This window comes from Myotis daubentonii, chromosome 12 (assembly GCF_963259705.1).
Source record: "Myotis daubentonii chromosome 12, mMyoDau2.1, whole genome shotgun sequence".
Classification (NCBI taxonomy): Eukaryota; Metazoa; Chordata; class Mammalia; order Chiroptera; family Vespertilionidae; genus Myotis; species Myotis daubentonii.
The window spans coordinates 20,146,015-20,160,881 of NC_081851.1; the positions used below are offsets into that span (position 1 = coordinate 20,146,015).

General features: G+C 41.7%; 1 protein-coding gene across 3 annotated transcripts in view; it reads left to right on the forward strand.

Moving 5' to 3' along the window:
* NPHP1 (nephrocystin 1) overlaps positions 1–14,867 on the forward strand; it is a 97,903-nt gene that overhangs the window by 10,253 nt on the left and 72,783 nt on the right. Inside the window, exons 5-11 of one of the 3 annotated variants that reach the window (XM_059659102.1) lie at positions 1,067–1,305; positions 5,547–5,644; positions 9,044–9,144; positions 9,707–9,749; positions 11,037–11,124; positions 12,406–12,500; positions 14,416–14,544. In XM_059659102.1, coding sequence (XP_059515085.1) covers positions 1,067–1,305; positions 5,547–5,644; positions 9,044–9,144; positions 9,707–9,749; positions 11,037–11,124; positions 12,406–12,500; positions 14,416–14,544 — 793 coding nt within the window. Of the gene's footprint in view, positions 1–1,066; positions 1,306–5,546; positions 5,645–9,043; positions 9,145–9,706; positions 9,750–11,027; positions 11,125–12,405; positions 12,501–14,415; positions 14,545–14,867 lie in introns of all 3 variants that reach the window. The other 2 variants (XM_059659103.1, XM_059659101.1) reach the window with 2 other exon arrangements.

Consider the following 14,867-nt stretch of genomic DNA (forward strand, 5'->3'; position numbering starts at 1 on the left):
TTAGTCCATACTGTGGCCCTGTGTCACTCAGAACAGCCATCTTTCCTTCAGCCCTTCCTCCAGTCTGTTCCCCATGTGTAGCCATCTTTCTAAAGTGCGGAGCAGATCCTGCCCTTCTCCTACTTCATCTTAGGGACTTTACATCTTTGCATGATGCTCACCTGGCTGCATTCTGCTCACCTCTTCGCAGCCTCACCTCTCCCGTGTCTCCAAGCCTGTCCTGCCATTAGTGACCTACTTGAGGTTCCCTGATCTTGAGCCTCCTTTCTCCCTTCCTCCTCCTCCTTGCTACTTCCTTTTACTTGATTAACTCCAACTCATCTCTCAAGACCTATTTCTGAGTCTTTCCTGATCCGCAGCCATGCGGCCTAGGTTAGGTGTCCCCCTTGTGTTTCCTTAGCATCCTGTGTGTCTCCAGGCTAGTACCTATGGAGCTCTGGAGTAATTATCCATTTTTTAGATTCTCCTTGGGAACGGGGAATTGAGTCTGGCTCACCTGTGTAGCCACTGTGTCTGACACGGACCAGCGTCGTCAGCGCTGACCTTTATTACAAGCGTGCTGTGGGGCAGACGCTGTTCCAAACACTGCGAGTCGGTAACTCATATACTCCTCATGAAGCAAGTGCTGTTATTATCTCCACTTTATCAATGAAGAATGAGGAGCTTATGATTTACTGCCTGTAAATCACAGTTATTCCTCAACAAGCAGGAATAGAGCCAGAATTTAAACTCAGCCCGTGCTCTAAGCACTGTGCGCTGATTAATGCTCAAGCAGTTTGCTGGGTAGATGAGTCCAGGACCTGAGTGCACGTCTCTTGGCCTCTAGTCCCGTGCATGCTCTCCCTGTCATTACCTTCCTGCTATATAACTCCTTCACCACGCAGTCCCTCAAGTCCCATATTCTTAGCTGGATGGTAGAAACCATCAGCCGTGCTTTTTCCTTATTTTCTTTATTTGCTATTTTCAAATATGGCCAGTTCTTCTATGTAGAGAAGTTACACTCATACTTCATCTGCTCTTAAGTACTATTTCAAGTGATCCTTGTCATAGAATTATTTTTTTGCAGAATTGAGGCACTTACCGAAAGAGAGGAAGATAATGATTTTGCTGAAGAAGATGAAGACGACAACGATGATGACAAAGAAGAAAGTGAAGAAAGTAGTGGGGAGGAAGAAGAAACAGAAGAGGAAGAGGAAGAGGAAGAGGAACAGGAAAATGAATCTCAGCGGCAGGCAACAGATGAAGAATGCATTGCTGTTGGAGATTTTATTGCTCAGCAGGCTGGGGACCTTACATTTAAGGCAGGTAGAAACAAGACTGGAACCTAAGCTCAGGACCAATTTGCATACCTAACAGGATAAGGAGATTCTACCTGGGTACCTGTGTTACATATTCCTGATACTAAGTTTTTGACTGCTCAGCCCTTTTAAATAAAATAAGTAATAGTTATGATTTAATAAGTAGTCATGTGAAATTGTTATCAAAGTTACATGGTAGTAAAATGGTAAAAGAGCAATATTACTCTTCTACTTTTTATTTTATTTATTTATTATCCTTTTAAGACTTTTTGTTAATTTAATTTTTCGATTGCAGTTTACATGCAGTGTTCTTTTATATTAGTTTCAGATGTACAGCATAGTGGTCAGACAGTCGTAGCCTTTACAAAGTGGCCAACCTGATATTTCAGGTACCTACCTGGCACCGTACGTAGTTATTAAAATATTGTTGCCTGTGTTCCCTATGCTGTGCTTTACATCCCATGACTATTTGTAATGATGACTTTGCACTTCTTAATCCTGTTTCACTCTTTTCACCCAGTACCCTGAATCCTCTCCCCTCTGGCAACCATCAGTCTGTTCTCTGTGTCTATGAGTCTGTTTCAGTTTTGTTTATTTATTTTGTTCTTTAGATTCCATATATATGGAAGTATATATGTGGAATCTATATGGAATCTATGTGGAATCTATAAAGTATTTCTCTTTCTCTGACTGATTTATTTTACTTAGTACAGTGCCCTCTATGTCTATCCATGCTGTTGCAAATGGTAAGATTTTGTTCTTTTTTATGGCTGAGTAATATTCCATTGTATATATGTACTATAGCTTTTTTATCCACTCATCTATTGATGGGTACTTGGGGTGCTTCCATGTTTTGGCTATTGTAAATAATGCTACAGTGAAATAGGTGTTCATGTATTCTTTTAAATTAGTGCTCTGGGTTTCTTGGGCTATATACCCAGAAGGGGAATTGCTGGGTCATAAGGTAGTTCCATTTTTAATTTTTTGAGGAAACTCCATACTGTTTTCCATTCTGCATTCCCACCAACAGTACACAAGGGTTCCCTTTTCTCCACATCCTCACCAACTCTTGTTTGTTGATTTATTGATGTTAGCCATTCAGTTAAGTGTGAGGTTTTAATTTGCATTGTGGTTTTAATTTGCATCTCTTTGATGATTAGTGACATTGAGCATCTTTGCATATGTCTATTGGCCATCTGTATGTCCTTTTTGGAGAATTGTCTATTCAGGACCTTTGCCCATTTCTTTTTATTTTTTTATTTTTTATATATATTTCTTTATTGATTTCAGAGAGAAAGGGAGAAGGAGAGATGGAAACATCAATGATGAGAGAGAATCATTGATCGGCTGCCTCCTGCACGCCCTTTACTGGGGACCAAGCCCGCAACCCAGGCATGTGCCCTTGGCCGGAATCGAACCCGGGACCCCCCAGTCCGCAGGCTGACGCTCTATCCACTGAGCCAAGTCGGCTAGGGCCCATTTCTTAATTGGATTGTTTTTTGGTATTGATTTTCATAAGTTCTTTATAAATTTTGGATATTAATCCCTTATCAGATGTATGGGCAAATATGTTCTCCTTCAGTGGGTTGTCTTTTTTAAAAAAAAAAATATTTTATTAATCTTTTACAGAGAGGAAGGGAGAGGGTTAGAGAGTTAGAAACATCGATGAGAGAGAAACATCTATCAGCTGCCTCTTGCACACCCCCTACTGGGGATGTGTCCACAACCAAGGTACATGCCCTTAACCGGAATCAAACCTGGGACCCTTCAGTCTGCAGGCCGACGCTCTATGCACTGAGCCAAACGGGTTAGGGCCAGTGGGTTGTCTTTTCATTTTATTCATGGTTTTCTGTATAAAACCTTCTTAATTTGATGTAGTCCCATTTGTTTGTTTGTTTGTTTATTGATTTATTTTTTCATTGCTTGAGGCAATATATCAGAAAAAGTACCGCTCTGAGAAATGTCCAAGATTTTACTGCCTATGTTTTCTTCTAGAATTTTTATGGTTTTGAGTCTAACATTTAAGTCTTTTAAAAAGAAAATATTCTCTTGTATTTATTATTATTATTTAAAAAATATATTTTTATTGATTTCAGAGAGGAAGGGAGAGGACGAGAGAGATAGATGCATCAATGATGAGAGAGAATCATTGATTGACTGCCTCCTGCAGGCCCTACACTGGGGATCAAGCTGGAACCCAGGCATGTGCCCTGACTGGAATTGAACCGTGACCTCCTGGTTCCTAGGTTGATGCTCAACCACTGAGCCATGCCAGCTGGGCCCATGTTATTTTTATTAATATAGCCTTGTAGGATAGTTTCTTTTAATGTGTTTTCTTTTTTAAAAAATTTGTTCTTTCTTGTATTATAGTTTGATATCAGGTATCTCTGACTTTGTTTCCGCCCCCTTCCTTGAGATTGCTGTGGGTATTTGGGGTCTTTTGTGGTTCCAAATAAATTTTGGGATTATTTGTTCTGGTTCTATGGAAAACACCATTGGTATTTTTTTTAAAATATATTTTATTGATTTTTTACAGAGAGGTAGGGAGAGAGATAGAGAGTTAGAAACATCGATGAGAGAGAAACATTGATCAGCTGCCTCCTGCACATCTCCCACTGGGGATGTGCCCGCAACCCAGGTACATGCCCTTGACCGGAATCAAACCCGGGACCTTTCAGTCCGCAGGCCGACACTCCATCCACTGAACCAAACCGGTTTCGGCACCATTGGTATTTTGATGGGGATTGCATTGAATCTACAGATTGCTTTGGGTAGTATGGACATTTTAACAATATTAATTCTTCCTATCCATGAGCACAATATATGCTTCCATTTATTTGTATCTTCTTCAGTTTCTAATAATTTCCTGAGTACAGGTCTTTTACCTCCTTTGTTAAGTTTATTTCTAGTTATTTTAATTTTTTTTTTACATATTCTTATTGATTTCAGAGAGGAAGGAAGAGGGCGAGAGAGAGATAGAAACATCAATGATGAGAGAGAATCATTAATTGGCTGCCTTCTGCACGCCCCACACTGGGGATCAAGCCTACAACCCAGGCATGTGCCCTTGATCGGAATCAAACCTGGCACCCTTCAGTCTGCAGGTCGACCCTTTACCCACTGAGCCAAACCAGCTAGGGCTATTTCTAGTTATTTTTTTTGGATGCAATTGTAAATGGGATTATTTTCTTAGTTGCCCTTTCTGATAGTTCATTATCTTATCTATATATATATAAAAGCCCAGCGGGATCTCTAGTCCTATATAATAAAAGGGTAATATGCAAATCGACTGAACGGTGCAATGACCAGTCACTATGATGCACACTGACCACCAGGGGGCAGATGCTCAGTGCAGGAGCTGCCCCCTGGTGGTCAGTGCACTCCCACAGCGCTGCTTAGCCAGAAGCCGGGCTCAGGCAGGCGAGTGCAGCAGTGGTGGCAGGAGCCTCTCCCACCTCCATGGTAGCACTAAGGAAGGAGCAGCGAGCGAGCAGTAAGGAGCAGCGAGCAGGCGGGTGATAAGGAGCGAGGGATCCCGGACTGCGAGAGGGATGTCCGACTGCTGGCTTAGGCCCGATTCCCGCAGGAAGCAGGCTTAAGCCAGCAGGCAGACATCTGGGAGGGGTCCCAGACTGCAAGAGGGCACAGGCCAGGCTGAGGGACCCCCGCAGTGCATGATTTTTGTACACTGGGCCTCTAGTTGGTGTATAAAAATACAACTGATTTCTGAATATTTTGTGTCCTGCTACTTTACTGAATTAATTTATCAGTTCTAGTAGTTTTATTATAGAATCTTAGGGTTCTCTGTATACAATATCATGTCATCTGCAAATAATGCCAGTTTTCCTTTTTCCTTTACAATTTGGTTGCCTTTTATTTCTTCTGGTCCGATTGCTGTGGCTAGGACTTCCAGTACTATGTTGAATAAGAGTGGTAAAAGTGCACATCCCTGTCTTGTTCCTGATCTTAAGGGAAATGCTTTTAGTTTTTCCCATTGAGTATGATGTTGGCTGTGAGTTTGCCGTGTCTGATCTTATGTTGAGATATGCTCCCTCTAGTCCCACTTTGCTGAGAGTTTTTATCATAAATGGGAGCTGGATTTTGTCACATGCTTTTCCTGCATCTATTGATATGACCATATGATTTTTATCCTTCATTATATTTAAAAAAATTGTTTTAATGTTAGTAATTCTTATTTTAAGAGCAAAATTTAATTTAAAAATTTTACTTCGTTTTTCTTTAAGAAAGGGGAAATTCTCCTTATAATTGAAAAACACCCTGATGGTTGGTGGATGGCTAAAAATGCCAACGGAAACAAAGGTCTCGTTCCCAGAACCTACCTGGAGGTTAGTATTTGTTGCTTCTTCTTTCCTTTTCCTCCTTCAACACCTTTTCACTTTTCATAAAAGTTAAGCTGTATTCTTGGATCACCTGACTATTAAATGACTTGAGGTATAGAATTTGCTTTAATTCTGAGGGACAAAGCATGGAGAAATACTGTGTGTTAACAGTCCTGGGATCTGTGAGTGTTCTCATGCAGGTGAGCCCTACAATGTCACCTCATAATAAAGATGCTGTATGGGTTCGTGCTGATCATAAAAATTAATAGGTGTTTATTATTTGTTGTAAAGCAAAACCACAGTTAACTTTGTGTTTACTTCCACGCATATATGATCCCAACTAGGATATGAACATACTCTACATTCATGTTTGTGACCTATTGTTTTCCATATTTCATGAAATAGCATGGTCATTTTCTGTGACAATACATATAGATAATCTGTTGGGATCAGTGCTGTTTAATAGAAACCTAATATAAACTATAAATATAATTAAAATTTTTCTAGTAACCACACTGAGATGTCTTTTTCCCCCCTGACACCACTTCTAACCAACTGTGTGGTTTTCTCTGACACCAAATATGTGTTGTTTTCCACACCAATTATCTGAAACCAACCAGGTGTCCAGCAGTTCAATTCAGTTCTGACACTAACTCCTGGAGTTAGCAGACCCCACAAGTTAAGGGTTCGGCCCGCAAATTGCCCGATTTCAGATGCCAGTCTCAAGTCCTGGGAGCCTCCTGTATTTGAGTGACAGCTATAAACTCAGGGGTTCCCACAGCCCTTCTCAGGTTTGAGAATTTGCTAGAGGGACTCGCAGACCTCAGGAAAACACCTTACTTGTGTTCAGCAGGCTATTATGAAGGACCTGACTCAGGAAGAGGTGCCCAGGGTGTGGGAGGCAGAGGCAGTAGGACCTTAGACTTCCATGCCCGCTCTGTGTGCCACTCCCCCCAGCACTTGGACGTGGTCACCAGCCTGGAAGCTCCCTAAGCCCTGTCCTTTCGGGGTTTATAGAGGTTTCATTATGTGGACATGAGATTAAAGCCTTGGCCGTTGGGGACCGAATTCCCTCTCCAGCTCCTTTCCCCTTCCTGAATGGGGGAGGGTGCGGTGAAAGTTCCAGTCCTTTAATCACAGGGTTGGTTTCTCTGGCAAACAGCACCCCCTCCCATCACCGCATTAGCACAGACTCAAGTACAATTATGAAGAACAGGACACTTCTGTCAGTCAAGACATTCCAAGGGTTTTAGGAACTCTTGCCAAGAACTGGGAATAAAGACCAAATATATGTTTTTCATTATACCACATATTTTAAAAAGTAAAAAAGAAACAGGTGACCTGATTTTTAATAATATATTTTATATTATTCAACATATCAAAAATATTACCATTTCAACATCTGATCAATAGTAAACAATTATTTTTTATGCTAAGTTCGAATTCCTGTGTGTATTTTACACTTAAATAGCGCATCTCATGTTGGAGGAGTCGCAGCAGCCACAGGGGGCGAGTGGCTGTCCTATCCCACAATGGGTCTGGCTCATCTTTTCGGTGGCAGCACAGTCTTCCAGCTCCACAGGTGGACATTCAGGTTGTTTCTGCCTATCACAGCCATCAGTTTTGTGGTGAAGAACCTATGGTTAGCTTCCATTATGAGTTACAAGAGATCCCCAAATAGTGGCTTAAATTAGGTAGCAGCAGATTTCTCTCGTGCTTGGCAGAAGGTGGAGGTAGCAATCAAAGGGTGCTGAGGCCCATCGAATGTTTCCCTCTGGGCAGGTGGGGGCAGCTCTCTCAGGGGTATCTCTGTAGCTTAAGTTGGCTGCTAGATCTTTTAACAGTTCCTAACAGCAAAAGAGAAGGAAAGGGAACAAGATGTCAAAACACCCAAACTTCCATCTTTTTAAGACGGTTTCCTGGATGTTACTCAAAAAAACTTCCAATTATATTAGTTCTTTTCAACATCGAATGGCAAGAAGGGCTTGGAAACGTAGTCTCTTTGCCGGCTCTTGCTGAAGGGAGGGATCCTGTCAGAAAGGAGGAGGTAGAGGCTCAGCGGCAGACCCCCACAGCCTGTGACGCTCCGTCTGTCAGGCGAGTTTGTAGACTCCCTCCTTGCCCCCTGGTGGAGCCCGATGCTCAGTGCGGGGTCAGAGGGCTTGCACCTTTACATTCGGACTGAATTTGCCGTTTTGTCTTTCAGAAAGTTAGGCCTACTTGTTCCCCACCCCAGTGTCAAGAAAACACGCTTCCCCACACATTTTCAGTCATAGCCATCATCAGTCTTCCTGCCAATGTGATGGCAAAAAAGGCTTGTGATTGTTTTTTAAAATATATTTTTATTGATTTCAGAGAGGAAAGAAGAGGGAGGGAGAGACAGAAACATCAGTGATAAGAGAGAATCACTGATCAGCTGCCTCCTGCATGCCCCCTACTGGGTATTGCCTGCAACCTGGGCATGTGCCCTGACTGGTAATCGAATTGTGACTTCCTGGTTCATAGGTAGATGCTCAACCACTGAGCCACACCAGCAGGGCTTGTGGTTGTTTTCATTTGCATTCATGGGCCTGAGCTTCATGTCACATGCTTTATGACCATTTCTGTTTCTTCTTTGTAAATTGCCTTTTCAGTTCTTTTGACCATTTTTATAAGGGGTTTTTATTTTTTTATTATTATTATTTTTTTAAATATATTTTACTGATTTTTTACAGAGAGGAAGGGAGAGAGATAGAGAGTTAGAAACATCGATGAGAGAGAAACATTGATCAGCTGCCTTCTGCACATCTCCTACTGGGGATGTGCCCGCAACCCAGGTACATGCCCTTGACCGGAATCGAACCCGGGACCCTTCAGTCCGCAGGCCGACGCTCTATCCACTGAGCCAAACCAGTTTCGGCATAAGGGGTTTTTAAAACTCTTATTGATTTATTGGCATTTTTGTAATATTTTAATAATAAGGATATTAACTCTTGAAAATTTGTGACAGATGTTTTCTTTGTTGACTTTCACCTACGTTTATTTTTTATGTAGCTAAGTCTGTCAGTGTTTCTTTTCATGTATGATTTCTGGTTTGGGCGTCATAATTGGAAATGGCTTCCCATCTCAGGATTATTTTCTTCTCATGCTGTTCGAGTTCTTTTGTTTGTACCTTTAATTCCTTTTTTTTTAATTTGAATAAATTCTATCTGGAATGTATTTTGATTAAACGTTCTCTCTACCTCTATCCTTGTAATTTTCCAAATAGTAAAATGATCAACTACATATTGAAATCTTCTTACCACTGACTTTTTTATATGCCCCTCATGTAAATTCGCATCTACACTCAAGTCTCTTTGAAAGTCATCTTATTGGTTGATTTTGCACTAGGTAAGAAAAGTGCCTTATGCTTCCCTCGTTTTTCAGCCCCATCATCCAGAAGAGGGCCACGAGTCATGTGAAGAAGGCAGTGAAGGCGATGTGGAGGTGGCGGAAGAGCGAGCGGAGGGAGCGCAGGTTGAGCATAGGTACCAAGGCCCGAGGGGATAGCAAAGTAAAATCCATGAAAGGTTTGGGAAGCTTTGTTTATTTTTATCATTGTAAATAATTCAGGATTTTTTTGGTGAGAGACAACTTGCAGTTTGTGAACAGTGCTTTTCATATTACTGTTTGCTTAAAGATCATTGCTATTTTAATTTTGTGATTATTCTTTCTTGGTTTCATCTGGATACTGTTAGGTTTTCAGAACTTACTGACAGCCCTGGCTGGGTAGCTCAGTTGGTTACAGCGTCGTCTGATAGGCCAAGGTTGTGGGTTCAGTCCCTGGTAGGGGCACATACAAGAAGCAACCAATGAATGCATAAATAAGTGGAACAACAAATTGATATTTCTCTCTCCCTTTCTCCCTCTCTCTTTCCTCTCCCTAAAAAACAAACAAACACACCCCCAAACCTTTTCTCTCACAGTTTTGGAAAAGGAAAAAAAGGACTTACTGATAGTTATGTACTTTGTTCTTTGATTAATGAAGTTTCCTAACCAAGTGAATAAGCGTGACCTGTCTGTGCGTTCATGGTGCTATTTGTCTTCCAGAACTGACTCTCACTGGAGTGCTGTCCAAAAAGCTCTCTCAGAGGTTGGTACCGACTGTCTTGTCAATGATGTCTCACTCTGTTACCTACCAGTCCTGCTAGAGTTCAGATGCATAACAGAATGGGGCTTTGGAAGAGAGCGCTGGATGTGAGTCAGGGTGCAGGCCTGGGCGGAGCAGAAACATGCGCTTCTGGTTAACGAGCCTGCGCGCCAAGCAGCATTTCCCATCAGGTCTCTTCTGTAGGAAGAGTAACCTCTCTCACTGCTTCTGCCTGCATTTTCTTTTCTTTTTTTAAAAAAATACATTTTATTGATTTTTTACAGAGAGGAGGGGAGAGGGATAGAGAGTTAGAAACTTCGATGAGAGAGAAACATTGATCAGCTGCCTCTTGCACGCCCCCTACTGGGGATGTGCCCGCAACCAAGGTACATGCCCTTGACTGGAATCAAACCTGGGACCCTTGAGTCCGCAGGCTGATGCTCTATCCGCTGAGCCAAACCGGTTAGGGTTTCTGCCTGCATTTTCTATCATTTAGGTAAAGACTGCTGTTAAATTTTAGTTAATAGGAAAAATTCCAGAAACCTCCAAAAGTAAGAAATTATTCATAATCTTATCACTTAAAAAATTACATAGCAGCCGAAACCGGTTTGGCTCAGTGGATAGAGCGTCGGCCTGCGGACTGAAAGGTCCCGGGTTCGATTCCGGTCAAGGGCATGTACCTGGGTTGCAGGCACATCCCCAGTAGGAGATGTGCAGGAGGCAGCTGATCAATGTTTCTCTGTCGTTGATGTTTCTAACTCTCTATCTCTCTCCCTTCCTCTCTGTAAAAAAGCAATAAAATATATTAAAAAAAAATTACATAGCAAAATGAAAATTCACTCCCCCATAAATAACCACCATTAACAGTTTAGGAATTATTCTTTCTGACTTTTTACCCTGGGTCTTACATGGACCTGCTTGTGAGTGTGTGTGTGTGTATATATATAAAGCCATTGTCAGTGTATATGAGTTAATGATATTAGCTCATCTGTTACATGGCAGTACACTGTGGGGCGGGATAGGAGGGGGATGTTTTGATGAGGGATGTATGTGCAGGAGCACAGGGCTCAGCCCACTGGGCACAACCTGAGGCTTAGGTCCTTGAGAGATGCCAGGATTCAGTAAAGGCTCCTCACAGGAATTTGGGGTAAATTGCTGTGTTTGTTCTCTAACATCTGTACCCTGAGCTTTCCTTTCTGGGCTGCAGTTGCTATAATGATAACGACAATACTGTAGAGGTGAGGGAAACGTGAATGAAAACAGTGAACCAATTGTTTTTAGCATCTTCAGCAGATAAACACTGTTGATGTGCTGACCACGATGGGAGCCATTCCTGCTGGGTTCAGGCCATCCACGCTCTTCCAGCTGCTGGAGGAAGGTAACAGTCCGGGGTCTCTCAGTGCCACAGACCTTAGTTAAGCTTTATGTCTGACTTCTTGTTTTAGCCCAAACAAGTTGCTTAAAAAGATGGTGAACCTCACATCTCATTGGTGCTCGCTCATCTTTTCCTCATCTTTCCCGTGACAGTGGAGGAAGGATCCCTTATGCAATCAGAGGCCAGCCTGTCTTCCTATACTCTGGGCTCCAGAAACATGGCTCCTAATTGTCAGCCCCTCCCTGTATCTTCAGCTGGGCCCACCACTCCTTCCCTCATCAGTAACACTGGCGAGCCTAGTGCCTCCCGCCTCTGAGAACCAGCCTCTCCAGTCTTGTCCCTTTCCAGGCCAAGCCTCCCTTTCTCTGCTTTTCTTCACAGCAAAACTTTTCCAAAGGGTTTCCTTCATTCGTCTTTTCTGTTGTCTTACTTATGCTTGGATTTCCCTGTACTTGGCAACATTTGTCCATAAGAACATTTTATTTTATTTTTTAAAAAATATTTTTATTGGTTTCAGAGGGGAAGGAAAGGGAGAGAAAGATAGGAACATCAATGATGAGAGAGAATCATTGATCGGCTGCCTCCTGCACACCCTCTACTGGGGATTGAGCCCACAACCTGGGCATGTGCCCTGACCAGGAATCAAAACACGACCTTCGGGTTCATAGGTCAACACTCAACCACTGAGTCACACTGGCTGGGAATCTACTTAATTTTTAAATGGTTTTCCCCACTCAACTGTAAATGCATGAGGGCAGGGCCACATTTCTCTGTTCTCATTTGGATTTCCAGGTCCTAGCATAGCACCTGGCACAGAGTAGGAAGTCAAAGATGATTTCTCCAATGAATACATGATTTTGTAATAAGTGTTCTTCATGACTAAAATTTGGGAGAATAGTATCAAAATGGTTTTGTGTTAAGAAGTAACAGTAATGATTATATATTTTTCTAAATTTCCAAAAAAATATTTACAGATTTCTTGAATCTTACAAAAATATTTGAATGGATCATTTTCATCACGGGCCATGTTATTGGCCTAAGAGGCTTTCAGATATTTCTTGAAGCTGCTTGGTGATCAGCTCTTATGTGTTTCTATTTTTATGTTTCCTCTATTGTTTGTCTGTAAATCCCGGTTGGTGCCTCTCTCTTAGGAAGCCATTCCCAGGAAGCAGCTGGCCTTTTGGATGTCTGTTTCTTAAGTTTATAGCATAAGAGTAATGGACTTTTGGCTTTGAATTTAGTTCCTTTATTTGTAAGGCAATAAATAAAACATTATTTTTTCAGGGAATCAATTTCGAGCAAGTTACTTCTTACAGCCAGAGCTCACTCCTTCACAGCTGGCCTTCAGGGATCTCCTGTGGGATGCTAAGACAGGCACTGTAAGTGTAGCTACTAAGTTACAACCTTTCCAGATTGTGTCCTGGTTGCAAGTATACCAACAACATGTAAATTGATTAATGCATTATGGAAAACAAAGAAATTGTTTCTGTTCTGTGATTTTGAAATACTCAATGAGTTTCATAACTAAGACAAAACTTGGGTTTGTGATTTATTTTGTTTCTCTTCTCCACAGCTCTCTTCTCCCATTGTTACAAAGGAAACAGTACCTATCTCAGTCATATTCTCTGCCTCAATTTCTCATTTATAAAAAGGGAATAATAGCAATACTTGCCACATAGGGTTATTGCGAGAATTATGTGTGTGAAGGGCAGAGGATAGTGCCTGGCTCATGATGATAACTCAGGACATGTTAGGCAGTATCACCATCATCATCATCATCATCATTTGTGGGGAAGCACTGGACTTGGTTGGAAAGTCTGTAAGGAGGACTCTCTGAAAGGTCGGGGGCCTCTAAGGGACCTTGCTGAAGGTGGCAGCCCCTGCCTTGACTTTTGCAAACAAGTCTGAGACCCCAGTGTTTACTGAAATCTTTATGTTTAGTCTTCAGATGTCCTTGCTTAAAGGACACTGCAGATGCATGTATCTTCTCAAGGCTACTTACCCTACTAATAGTATCTAGAAGTTAATTTTAGGTCAAGCTGTTGCTACAATAAAAGCCTAAGGAGGCAGGTGAATGGGGCTGTTGGGTTCCTATAGCCAAGCAATCCCTTAGCCCTCTCTTTCACAGAAACGTGTGTCAGAGTAATCATTCATCCGTTGCTCAGGGTCTGCTGGTCAGCCTCAGCAATTATTATTATTAATATTATGTTAATTAAGTAAGAATGAGTACTTTCTGATTATACTTTTTTTTGGGATTCCTTAGAGTGAAGGATTCCTGTATCCCCAGTTGAAGTAGGAAACACTCTTCATTTCATTGTACTCTCCAACTCTTTAGCAGATCTACACCATGTTGGAGTGCATCACTCCCCTTCCTGTTTAACTTCCACCTTTTCCACTTCCTGCCCCAGGGCCTCAAGGAGTGAACAGACCTACTGTGGTCAGATGTTGTGGAGAGGAGTAGTGCAGAATTTTAGTGCTGCTTTTCCTCTCAACCAGAGTATTGCCTGGAATCTTCTTTGTATTAAATATCTCTTATTGCAAGTCAACAAAGATGTCGTATTTGGTGTGTTTAGTGTACTAGTACTGGAATACTGGGATAAATGGCATTTCATTTTATGAATTTTACACCCCGCTCTCATTTCTTAAAATGAAAAGGTGAGGCTTTTAGATGTTGCCTTATTTTTATCAATGATATAAGTATTTTAAATGGAAGGACCATGATCATAAGGCAGAAAGTTAAGAATGGAAGATGTTCTTAAATTAGAAACCAGATGAAATTTGTTTATGGACATTCTGAACTGTACCTGTGAAGGTGAACCAAGCAGTCATATCCCATGGTCAGTGACTTCTCTCTGTCAAAACGTCTGTTTAAGAAGCCAAGGAACAATGTAGCTAAGTGCTTAGAATTAAACCGAGAGGAGCTGGCTGGAAGCCGCACATGCCGTGACCGTCTGCCCTCACCCCATTGTGGAGGAGCGGCTGTGTGAATAAGCTCATACATCTTACCTGATTGTATGGCAGCTCCTCCCATCACAGCTTTGTACATTTCCACCAGAGTGCAAGTATTTAAAATATAAATCGTCATAAGAAATGTACCTGAAATTTTGACTTAAATTAATCATACTATTGACAGTTTTCTTGTGGGTGCATATTTGTTTGTAAAAGTCTTCCTTTTGTTATTTGTACATTATTCTTATGTATATATTCTTACATATTTATAAAAGATGCTTTGAAAATTACTTTGTCTTATTAGTCACAAAAGTAAACCTTTTTCATAACTAATTTTTCTTTTAGATTAGGTCAAGGGCAAGTCGTGTTTCCTTGATCCTGACGCTCTGGAGCTGTAAAATGATTCCTGTGCCGGGAGTGAGCATCCAGCTCCTCAGCAGACACGTGTGCCTCTGTCTGTTTGACGGCAGTAAGGTGAGCTTACTGCAGAGCACAGGGCTTCACGTCAGGATGGGAAACATTCTGTTAGTCAACACGTTAAACACGTCCTGGCGGGGGTCTGTCTGTCCCTGTGTCTCTGTTTCTTTATATGTGCATGCGTATGTGTATGTATAGGCATGTGTACATACATATAAAGTAATATGTGGTAGAGTGCAACTACATGGGTTTTGATGGCATGGGCTTCACTCTGGCTCTTTCAGTGGCCAGATGTGTGATGTTGGCTAATCATCATAGTTAAAGCCTTTCAGCCATAGATTTTTCACCTACAAAAAGGTACTGATGCTTGCCTTCTAGTA